Source organism: Pleurodeles waltl, chromosome 4_2, assembly GCF_031143425.1.
Source record: "Pleurodeles waltl isolate 20211129_DDA chromosome 4_2, aPleWal1.hap1.20221129, whole genome shotgun sequence".
NCBI classification, from domain to species: Eukaryota; Metazoa; Chordata; class Amphibia; order Caudata; family Salamandridae; genus Pleurodeles; species Pleurodeles waltl.
Window position 1 is genome coordinate 341,695,111 of NC_090443.1, and position 12,447 is coordinate 341,707,557.

General features: G+C 45.3%; 1 protein-coding gene across 4 annotated transcripts in view; it reads right to left on the reverse strand.

The window, feature by feature from the left end:
* HMGXB4 (HMG-box containing 4) overlaps nucleotides 1–12,447 on the reverse strand; it is a 110,412-nt gene that overhangs the window by 33,594 nt on the left and 64,371 nt on the right. For all 4 annotated transcript variants that reach the window (XM_069231396.1, XM_069231397.1, XM_069231395.1 and 1 more), the window contains 2 exons: nucleotides 11,909–11,973; nucleotides 9,630–9,735 (listed from right to left, as the gene is read on the reverse strand). In XM_069231396.1, coding sequence (XP_069087497.1) covers nucleotides 9,630–9,735; nucleotides 11,909–11,973 — 171 coding nt within the window. The remainder of the gene's footprint in view (nucleotides 1–9,629; nucleotides 9,736–11,908; nucleotides 11,974–12,447) is intronic.

Consider the following 12,447-nt stretch of genomic DNA (forward strand, 5'->3'; position numbering starts at 1 on the left):
TGAAGTCCAGTGCAATGGAACTGGAGTTCATATGGGCACCCTGCCCTCTGGGCTAGGAGGGCCTACCACAGGGGTGACTTACAGTGACCTGGGTGCAGTGACCTGTGGTGAAAGGGTGCATGCAGCTTTTCACACAGGCTGAAATGGCAGGCCTGCAGACACATTTTGCATGGGCTCCCATGGGTGGAATAATACATGCTGCAGCCCATGTGGAACACCTGGTATCCCAATGCCCTGGATATTTAAGTACTGTATACCAGGGACTTATAGGGGCCCCCAGTATGCCAATTGTGGGGTGTGCAAAGTCCTAGGCCACCAAAGTTAGAGGGAGAGATCACAATTAGTGGGGTACTGGTTAGCAGGATCCTGATGAAAACAGTCTAAGCATACTGACAGCAAGCAAAAAGTGGAGGTAACCATGCCAAAAAGAGTTCCTTTCCTACAGACGGGAGCTGTCAAAGCTCTCACCAAGGCACAGCAAATAGCTATGTCACGGGGATCGGCACCCTGAGACATAGCAGGAGCTGGCTCTGGGGTGGGGGTGGGGGGAGGTGGTCCCCAGGGCCAAGTATGGCTCCACGCCTCCCCTCCAACCTTTGAATTTAGCTCCAGGGTGGCAGTGGTTCCCGGTGCCGAGGGTCCGCAATGGACACCCTATCTTCTATTCCAGCCCTGGGGAGGTGGCAGACACAAGGCCCCTGGCATACAACAGAATGTTTGCACCGTGGAGGTGGCGGTCAGGGGGTCAGCCCGCTATATTTTAAACATTTTGCCCCAGGCGGGTTAGGACCCCGGGGCTGCAAGAGGGTGTGTGTGGCCCCCCACATATAATCAAAACAGCCCTCAGGGAGGTGGAGGTCTCCTCCCGTGCCCTCCCTCCATTACAATGAAGTAATTTTGCCCCTGGGAGAGGTGGTGGTCCGCAGGGCACAAATAAGCCCTGGTCAGAGGGCGCCGTGCAAACCCCTCCTTTTGCTTGTACATGCCCCCGGGACCTGGCCAACCCCGGGGGGCTTCATTAAAACAAGTACAGGAGACCATGTTTTTTTTCAAAAACAAATCTGTCGCAAATTTGCGTCAAACATTTTCTGTAGAAGTGCTTTTTTGCCCTGGCAGTCGCCAGTGGGCAGTAATAGTTAGGACCATAGAAAAAAGATTTGTTGACTTGCCTATATCTTTGGTGTTGTTTGACAGATTTTTTCCAAAAATGTGTGCCGGTGATTCTTCTTGTGCACAGAAAGTTTCGGGGTGATCTATCAAGGGGGAGGGGTAAAAAAACATGCATTTCCCATGTTAATTTAATTTCCATATGAGTTTTTGAACACAACTACAGCCCGAATCACTGGACAAGATCACACCAAATTTGGCAGAAAGCTAACTTTTGTTCCGCAGATTATGCTTTTGGTTATTTTGTGTAAATCCGTTTAGTAGTTTTTGAGACATTAAAGGGAAAATAAATCTGCATATCTAGGGTAGTGCAGTTGTTGCAACGTTTTTACAGTAATCGCGGTGAATGCGCGCACCAACAGGAATGCTGCGATTGGCTGGCCGCAACCTGACCAGAAAGTTGCAGCTGCTATTTTAGGTTACAGGACATCTGGGGCTGAAAAATAACATAAAAAGTGGCATATGGGGTCAGGGCGGAGGTACTCTGACCTCAAGGCTGTCATACAGGGGTCTTTTAGGGTCAAAATATGACCTTAAAATTATAATTTTTTTCACAACGCTTGGTATTTGCAAATTGGTCGCAATGCTCAGTCCGACCCCCCCCATGTAACGCTGCAACGAATTTACGAATAATGGCTAAATGTTTTTTTTTTTTTAAATCACAGACTCATTCATACACTAAATCATTCACTCAGAAGAACTCAGATACTCATGCAACCACTCACAGACCCACTTAGTCATACACCCACTTTCAGACCCACTCAGACACTCACGCACCAACTCATCCACTCACAGACCCATTCAGACACTCAGGCACCCACTCACAGTCTAACTCTGACACACCTACTCACAGACCCAATCAGACCGTCACACATTCACGCACAGACCCACTCAGACCCTCATGCACCCACTAACAGATCCACTCAGACAGACATGCATCCACTCACGGATCCATTAAAACACTCACGCACCCACTCAAACCCAGTCAGACCTTCACGTACTCACTCACAGACCCACTAAGACACTCATACACTCACACACAGACCCACCCTGACCCTCACGCACAACTCACAGACCCACTCAGACACTGACGCAACCACTAACAGACCACTCAGAGTGTCGCACATCCATTCACAGGCTCACTCAGGCCCTCTCACAGCCACTCCCACACTCAGATACCCAGTGACGTCCTCTCACACCAAGAGAGACAGAACCTTCAGCCATGCGTGGTGTGGAGTTGGGTGGTTATAGAGGGTTGGCTGCAGGGTCAGGCCCTGCGGCCAACCCCCACCGCACACGGCCGAAGACACTGTGGGGCACGGGGTTGGGTGGTTATAGGGGGTTGGCCGCAGGCCATGTCCTGCGGCCAACCCCCAAGCGCACGGCCAAAGGCCATGCACGGCAGTAGTTGACTTAGCGTATAGTAATTAAAATTACTTTATGTTAAAAAAACATAGACATTCACTGAAAAACCAAAGGTTACAGGGAAGTTATAGGTAAGTTCTGAATTTACTCGTACAAAACCAAAGGTAGTCAGCAGTTATAGATAAAGTTATTTCAAGTAACTTCAACTTGGGCCCAAAGGTCACTATAACTCGTGCCCTCGCCAAGTACTGCTAATTACCCCAGATATTACAGCTCTCATGACAACTTCTATAACGTCATTAAATGCAAATGGAACATTAGCAGTCAAATTATTGAAGTAAAAAACTGTGCATGGCGGGAGCACGAGTTATAGTTACCTTACGGTGTAAGTTATAATTACTTGAAATAACTGTAACTGCTGAATTTCTTTGGCTCTGTATTTGCAAATCTAACATCCCTATAACCTTTGTTTTTTTAAGTGATATATATATGGAAAATGTCACTTACCCAGTGTACATTTGTTCGTGGCATGTTTTGCTGCAGATTCACATGCTGTGCACTGTTCCTGCCATCTAGTGTTGGGCTCGGAGTGTTAAAAGTTGTTTTTCTTCGAAGAAGTCTTTTCGAGTCACGGGACAGAGTGATTCCTCCCTTTCGGCTCCATTGCGCATGGGCATCAACTCCATCTTAGATTGTTTTCCCGCATAGGGTGAGGTAGGAGTGGTAGAATGAGAACAGTAAAGATGTCCATGCCATGGGATAGATATGTATGTACATAGTTTGTGCTAAAGGAATGTTTATTTACATATCAACAATTTCTACTTGCAACTTAAAACGGCTACAGGCTCCCGGGGAGGTGGGAGGGCGCATGTGAATCTGCAGCGGAACATGCCACAAACAGATGTACACTGGGTAAGTGACATTTTCCGTTCGATGGCATGTGTAGCTGCAGATACACATGCTGTGCATTAACTACAAAGCAGTAATCCTCCCAAAAGCGGTGGTCAGCCTGTAGGAGTTGAAGTTGTTTGAAATAATGTTCTTAGTACAGCCTGTCCTACTGTGGCTTGTTGTGTTGCTAACACATCTACACAGTAGCGTTTGGTAAACATGTGAGATGTGGACCAAGTGGCTGCCTTACAAATCTCTGTCATTGGTATGTTACCTAGAAAGGCCATTGTTGCTCCTTTCTTTCTAGTGGAGTGTGCCTTTGGTGTAATTAGTAGCTCTCTTTTAGCTTTTAGGTAACAAGTTTGTATGCATTTGACTATCCATCTGGCTATGCCCTGTTTGGATATAGGGTTACCAGTTTTGGGTTTTTGGAAAGCGACAAACAATAGTTGAGTTTTACTAAATGGTTTTGTTCTGTCTATGTAGTACATTAGTGCTCTTTTTATGTCTAATGTATGCAGTGCTCTTTCTGCTACTGAGTATGGCTGTGGGAAGAAGACTGGGAGCTCCACAGTTTGGTTTAAACGAAACAGTGAGATGACTTTTGGCAGAAATTTTGGATTTGTGTGGAGAACTATTTTATGTTTGTGTACTTGTATGAAGGGTTCTTCGATAGTGAACACTTGTATTTCACTAACTCTTTGTAGTGAAGTGATAGCTAATAGAAATGCCACCTTCCAAGTTAAGAACTGGATTTGGCAAGAATGCATTGGTTCAAAAGGTGGACCCATGAGTCGTGTAAGTACAATATTAAGGTTCCAAGAGGGTACTGGTGGGGTTCTTGGAGGTATGATCCTTTTTAGTCCTTTCATAAAGGCTTTAATAACTGGTATTCTAAATAGTGATTTTGTGTGTTCAATCTGCAAGTAAGCAGAGATTGCAGTGAGATGTATTTTGATGGAAGAATAAGCAAGATTTGCTTTTTTGTAGGTGTAGTAAATAACCTACAATTTCTTGTATGGAGGCATCTAACGGTGTGATGTGTTCTGCTTGGCAGTAGAAAACAAACCTTTTCTATTTATTAGCATAGCAATGCCTGGTGGTAGGTTTTCTTGCCTGTTTAATGACTTCCATACACTCATTTGGAAGATTTAGATAGCCAAACTCTAAGACTTCAGGAGCCAAATTGCTAGGTTGAGCGTCGCTGGATTGGGATGCCTGATCTGTTGTTTGTGTTGTGTTAACAGATCTGGTCTGTTTGGAAGTTTGATGTGAGGTACTACAGAGAGGTCCAACAGTGTGGTGTACCACGGTTGGCGAGCCCACGTTGGTGCTATGAGTATTAGTTTGAGTTTGTTTTGACTCAGTTTGTTGACTAGAAAAGGAATGAGTGGGAGAGGGGGAAAAGCATAAGCATATATCCCTGACCAATTGATCCACAGAGCATTGCCCTTGGACTGAGGGTGTGGGTACCTGGACGCGAAGTTTTGGCATTTTGCATTTTTTTTTGTGGCGAACAGATCTATGTCTGGTGTCCCCCACTGGTGAAAGTATTCTTGTAGTATCTGGGGATGTATTTCCCACTCGTGAGTTTGCTGGTGATCTCGACTGAGATTGTCCGCTAATTGATTGTGAATACCTGGAATATATTGCGCTATTAGGCGAATGTTGTTGTGAATTGCCCAATGCCAAATATTTTGTGCTAGGAGGCATAGTTGTGTTGAGTGTGTTCCCCCTTGTTTGTTTAGGTAGTACATTGTTGTCATATTGTCTGTTTTGACAAGAATGTGTTTGTGTGCTAGAAGAGGTTGAAATGCTTTTAGTGCTAGGAAGACTGCTAGGAGCTCTAAGTGATTTATGTGTACTTGTTTCTGTTGACTGTCCCATTGTCCTTGTATATTGTGATTGTTGAGGTGTGCTCCCCAACCAATCATTGATGCATCTGTTGTGAGAATGATGTGAGGCACAGGATCTTGAAAAGGACGCCCTTTGTTTAAATTTACAGGGTTCCACCATTGAAGGGAATAGTGTCTTTGGCGGTCTATCAACACTAGATCTTGGAGTTGACCCTGTGCCTGCGTCCATTGTTTTGCAAGGCACTGCTTTAAGGGCCGCATGTGTAGCTGCACGTTTGGGACAATTGCGATGCATGATGCCATCATGCCTAGGAGTTTCATGACAAATATGACTGTGTAGTGCTGAATTGTTGTATCTTTGGTACCATGGTGTGGAATGATTGTACCCTTTGTGGGCTTGGACTGGCAATCGCTTTTTGAGTGTTGAGTGTTGCTCCCAAGTATTGTTGTAGTTGGGATGGTTGCAAGTGTGATTTTTGGAAATTTATAGAAAACCCTAGTGTGTGTAGAGTATCTGTTACGTACTGTGTGTGATTTTGACACTGCTGTTGAGTGTTGGCTTTTATTAGCCAATCGTCGAGATATGAGAATACGTGCATGTGTTGTCTCCTTATATGGGCCGCTACTACTGCAAGGCATTTTGTAAATACTCTGGGGGCTGTTGTTATCCCGAAGGGTAATACTTTGAATTGGTAATGCTTTCCTTGTATGACAAACCTGAGGTATTTTCTGTGACATGGATGGATGGGTATATGAAAATACGCATCTTTTAAATCCAGTGTTGACATGTATTCTCCCAGTTTTAGTAAGGGGACTACATCTTGTAGTGTCACCATGTGAAAGTTTTCTGATTTGATGAATAGGTTGAGAGTCCTGAGATCTAAAATTAGTCTTAGTGTTTTGTCCTTTTTGGGAATAAGGAAATATAGGGAATAACCCCCTGCTCCTTTTTCTTGGTGAGGTACTAGTTCTATGGCTTGTTTTGTTAATAGTGCCTGCACTTCTGTTTGTAATAGTGTTAGATGTTGCGACGACAGTTTGTACGCTCTTGGGGGAATATCTGGAGGAAAATGTGTGAATTCTATACAGTAACCATGTTGGATAATTGATAGGACCCATGTGTCCGTGGTTATGTCTGACCAATGTTTGTGGTAAAATCTCAGTCTTCCTCCCACAGGTGATGTGTGTTGGGGGAGGCCGACGAGCAAGTCACTGCTTGTTATTAGTGGCCTGCTTTGTGGGCTGAAATTTCCCTTTTGACCTTGGGAATTGTCCCCTGAAGGACCCGCGAAACCCCCCCTCTCTGATATTGTGATTGGTAGGTTGGTTTTGTTTGAGAGGTGGATGTTTCTGAAGGCTGTTGTCTGAAACCTCCCCTATATTGCGGTTTTCTGAATGTCCCTCTATATTGGGACGAGTAGAGCGCTCCCATGGCTTTGGCCGTATCAGTGTCATTCTTCATTTTTTCGATGGCTGTGTCCACTTGTGGTCCAAACAATTGTTGTTGATTAAATGGCATGTTTAGGACCGCCTGTTGAATCTCCAGTTTGAAGCCTGAGGATCTCAACCAAGCATGGCGTCTAATGGTCACAGCAGTGTTCACTGTTTTTGCGGCAGTGTCAGCAGAATCTAATGCAGATTGTTTCTGATTATTAGATATTGCTTGTCCCTCCTCTACCACTTGCTGAGCTCTTTTCTGATATTCTTTGGGGAGAAGTTGGATGATATCGCTCATCTCGTCCCAATGAGCTTGGTCATAACGTGCAAGAAGGGCCTGAGAGTTTGCAATGTGCCACTGATTGGCAGCTTGTGACACTACTCTTGTTCCTGCCGCGTCGAACTTCCTACTCTCCTTATCTGGAGGTGGTGCATCTCCAGATGACTGCGAGTTGGCTCTCTTTCTCGCAGCTCCCACCACTACAGAGTCCGGGGGTAACTATTGTGTGATGAACACTGGGTCCGATGGTGATGAGTTGTATTTCTTTTCCACACACGGTGTAATGGCTCTCCCTTTCACGGGCTCCAGAAAAACCTGTTGGGCATGTTTAAGCATGCCTGGGAGCATAGGAAGACTCTGATAGGAAGCATGCGTTCTGGACAAAGTATTAATTAGAAAATCGTCCTCCAATGGCTCTGTATGCTTGCTCACATTGTGGAATGCGGCTGCCCTAGCTAAGACTTGAGTATATGAGGTGCTATCCTCGGGTGGAGAGGGTTTAGAAGGATAGCACTCTGGGCTATTGTCTGACACAAGGGGATCGTAGAGGTCCCAGGGGTCTGTATCCTCTTGTGACTGCACAGTGTGTGTGGGTGACTTTGTAGTGGACGTTGCTATAGGTGACACTGTTCTCTGCGTAGAATGTGGCAGAGAATATTCTGGTGAAAAATGGCGTGACGGAGATCTTTCTCTGGGAACTTTAGCCCTTGGCTGTTCAGTGTCTGTCCGCCCTTGGAAAGCTAGTTTCCTTTTGAATTTTAGAGGAGGTGCAGTTTGTATCTTCCCAGTATCCTTATGGATCTGTATCCTTGTCTGTGTTTCATCACACTCCTCCATTTGAAGTTCCTCCTCAAATCTGTGCCTCTCTTTTAGTTGCTTTGAGAGTCCATGTTCCTCAATGTATGTGGGGTTTTTCGGCTCCGAAGCAGTTTTCTTCGGCACTGAAATGCCCATGCTGATGGTAGGCCTCGGCTCCGAAAGACTCTTTTGAGGCTTCGCCGACTCGACGAGTCGATGTCGAGTTTTCTCAGTGGCGGGATCTCGGCTCGAGTCCGAAGACTTCGGCACGATTTTGCCCTTTTTCGGTGCCAAAGGTGTTGCTTGGTCACCACTGATTTTTTTATGGGTCGAGCCATGGCCTTCCGGCAGTGGCGTCCCTGAGGCCTTATGTTTCTTCGACTGACTGTGGGCTTGGGTCGGGGCAGGCGTACTCACGTGTTGGCCTGCTGTAGGTGGTCGGTCTGCGTCGGAGTCGTCCGAGTCCGAACTTTGAATGGAGATAGCCATCTCCTGTTCTTCGACGTTAAGTTGCTCGGAACTTTTCGATGCCATTTGCATCCACCTCGCCCTCCAATCCCTCAAGGTCTTCTTCGATCGAAAGGACTTCCAGGCCTCGCAAGTATCTTCTCTGTGCTCCAGTGACAAACACAGATTACAGACCCGATGTTGGTCTGTGTAGGGATACTTGGCGTGGCACTGTGGGCAGAACCGGAAAGGGGTCCGGTCCATTAGGCTTCGATGTTTTCTGTGGTTGGGCCGACCAGGCCCCGGCTGGGTGCGGAAGCCCCAAAGGGCCACCGAAGCTGTGTTTCGCCGGTGTCGCGGTGTCGATGCAAGGTGTTTCCTGATCGAAAACAATACCAACGCTTTTCGGTGAATTTTAGTCTTTTTCCGATTCGAATAACGGAGCAAAGAGGAACACGTCCGAACCCGATGGCGGAAAGAAAGCAATCTAAGATGGAGTCGATGCCCATGCGCAATGGAGCCGAAAGGGGGGACTCACTCCGTCCCGTGACTCGAAAAGACTTCTTCGAAGAAAAACAACTTGTAACACTCCGAGCCCAACACTAAATGGCAGGAACAGTGCACAGCATGTGTATCTGCAGCTACACATGCCATCAAACATATATAAATATATATGTAAATATATATATATATACACACACACACACACACACACACAAAATCAGTGCTGTAATATATTTAACTAGATTTTCCTTACACTATAGGCTATTGGTAAAACCCTGGTTTTGTAGATTTATCAACCCCGATCAAATATAATCAAGAAATTATTGCTGTGGCCCACCTTCACTGCTGCTTTAACCCAACCTAGAAAGAGGGTTGGATTTATATAAACCTGAAGGCGTTGGGCCCCAACGTTCCACAGAAAGAACAGAAATGCCCCTGCTTGGTAACAAGGCGTGTACATACCATTATTTTTAAGAAGACTCGATAATAGTTTCTTATAGTATTTTTGCAATACAAAACCCTTACTTGTCAGAAGTAGAAGATAAAACATTCAGACATTTACACAGGTTTGATCTGTTGTGATCTTCACCAATTGTGATAATGTGGGTCACTGGCAAGCGTCACCCCACCCTCAGCATGACTCACCCGACCATGAGCTCGTCTCACCTGACTGATCTTTTGCATGCCTCCACCAGGCCTTGGCATGCCTCACCTGTCCTTGTGGATATATTACCCTGTGCATCAAACCTCACCGGGCACTATATGTTGCTCATCCTACCCTGCGCACCACACCTCACTGGAATCTGTGCACCACCCCATACCTGGCCTTGTGCGTGCCTCACAAGGCGCTGTGCACACGTCAGCCAGCCCTGCACACTTCTCACCTCTGCTCTTTGGTGTGCCATCAGAGGAGCTGAATTTGCGCTTTACAGTTGTAGCCTCTGCTTTGTTCTGTTTGTGCTGGAGGTACTGAGCCCTCTGCTTCCAGACCTGTGAAAGTGAGAGAGTGACAAAGATAACAATTGGGGGGCTCTCAGATGAGAACTGGAGGAAAAGGACAGAGGATAAGACCACAGAAGCAAAAGGCGAGCTCTTGCAAAGAGAATTTGGGGAAGTACTTTGACAGAACCACATTTCTGCACATTAATTTCTGAGAGAAAATTTTTGTTAGCTTTCTCTGCCCTGGTAAACTGCTTCAAAAGAAGAAGGTATTCTCCATTTCTTCATGAGGGACACTACAAGTAATGCATTAATTAAATATGTATTTGAGAAAACGACCAACGCCTCAGAAAGGACGTTTGAAAAGCCTGGGAAATCGCAATGCTCAGTTGCACTTAGTCAGCTAACGTTTGTATTGTGTTGGGAATCGGTCATCAGACGAGTTGTGCTGGAATATCCTAATTGATTAAATAAACTGCAAATTTCTGCCATTTGGAAAGTTAAATCTCCCCTCAAATTATTAAAATACAAAGCAAAGAATCGAGACTAGCCAACGGGCTGTTGGCCTGCAATGTCCTAGCAAAACAACCTTCTCTTTAGGAAACAGCGCAAGGTACTGGAAAAGTAGTGAGGGGTGAACATTTAACAGAGGACTGTATTATCAGGTTAACGCCTACCTAGTCCTGGGCTTTCCATTAACAACTAAGTGCATTCTGGAAGTTTCAGCTACAACTAAACAATTTGGACAACAAGTCTAGATTACAATGGTTCACAGACAGTAAATGTTAACCTAGATGTGGTGTCCAAGATGACATGCAGCCATCTGGCAATCATAACGAAAGTTGATTGTGCTCTCTTTTTGTGTGCTACATATTTTCCCTAGAACAATCCTTTAGTGTTTGCAATAGAAGGTGTTGATATATCTTGTTGTTTAAACTCTTGGTGACCACTTACGTCATCAAGGGCTTTTTGAAGTCTGGTGAAAAGGGCATAGCTGTGAGCATCACCGAGAGACTGGGCATTTCTCTCTGGGATGTGTGAGTAGAGGTAACAGGCTTTATAGACATAAACTCTGGTGAAAAGTATTGTGCTGGAAATCTCTCGGAACAGGGGAAAAGGTGAGATGGATAGGAGATACCTGGTGGAAGAAATGGATAGGCTAGAGGGGAGAAATGGGAAAAGTGGGCAGGAGAGAGGTGAGAACGAGGAGAAGCAGACAGGAGAATGATGAGAACTAAGAAAAGCAGATGTCCCAAAACATTTGATAAGGTGTGGGGGCCTTGGAAACAAATCCTGGCACGCAGGGATGACCTGGGAAACAGGGGGCACCCACTATGCAATGAGGCGACAAAGGTATTACTATGTTTTGTATTCTGGGAGACCGGCCAGTTTTTTGGCTGAGGGGTTATTGCAACTGAAGTGGCGATATGTAGGAGAGAAACAGTATGTTGTGATGTAAGAATGCCTCAAGATTAAAAAGCTGCATTGCTGGGGTAGGGTGGCCACCTTCCACCCATCTGTAATAACATCAATAAAGAGATATTAAAAAAAAGAACTGAAAAAAGGTGAATATATGAGAAGGTTCAAAATAAGGGAGATAAGTGAGCTGGGTAGGAGCAAATAGATGCAGCTACTCAAAAGATGACAATGCAGCAAGCTCAGAAAGTAAGACCCTGTCTCTGGTGTATATCACACAGCATCATACAATAGACAATGTGCCTATTCTGATAGAAAAGGGGCATCAAGCACAGTGACTGGAAACAACCGGAGCAGGTTCAGTGATTGTCTGTTGCCACTACACACACATTCTCACACAGTCACTGCATTTTAGTACAGGGCTACTTCCATTTTCAGAAGGTGATCAAACAAGTTACACAAGTATGCATTCTCATGGACCATATGGGTTTAAAACAAGGATACTCTATTTCTCACACAGTCATGCTATATATAATAAGAGGCATTCTGAATATCATTCATTTAGGGCCTGATTTAGATTTCAGCGGACGGGTTACTCAGTCACAACGGTGACAGATATCCCATCTACCGAAATCGAAATCCCATTATCTCCTATGGGATTCAGGTTTCGGCAGACGGGGCATCCATCACTACTGTGACGCAGTAACTTCTCTGCCCAAATCTAAATCAGGCCCTTAGTCTCCAATACAAAAGTGTGATTCTTCTCAAACAGAGGCTCGAAAAAGAATGTGCAGAGATTGATCCTCACCAGTTTGTCCTTCTCCGCCATCTGTTTCCAAACCTCTGCCAGCTTCTTACTCAGCTCACCGAAATCTGTACAAAAAATAAAAATCAGATGGGACAAAAATGCCTTAAGCTGTGATATTTATCTCCTTCTCTGACCCTGGCATCTAGAGACACATGGATTTCTGCAAGTAGTCTTCGGTCCATGTTTTGCAAGAGTGTCATTCCTACATGCTAGGATAGTGCAGGGCCCCCACGCATGATTGCCCATGGCACACAACACACTCACCTAGCATAGTTGACTGGCAATAGCAGACTCTCATCTATGCCACAAACATTTGTAATACACACAATTTACAGTACACCTAGAAACAGTGTACACCATTCACAGACCACAGATTCATTTGTGCTACACTCACCTAACGCAGCTTGATTGGCAAGAGCAAACAGCATTCAGCCCATTCTGATTGGCAATACTGCATGTCACTTACCTTGCTCATGTTAATACAGATTACGCTCATTTGCTCCAGCATGACCGGTAATTACTCACTGTGCTCACCCAGG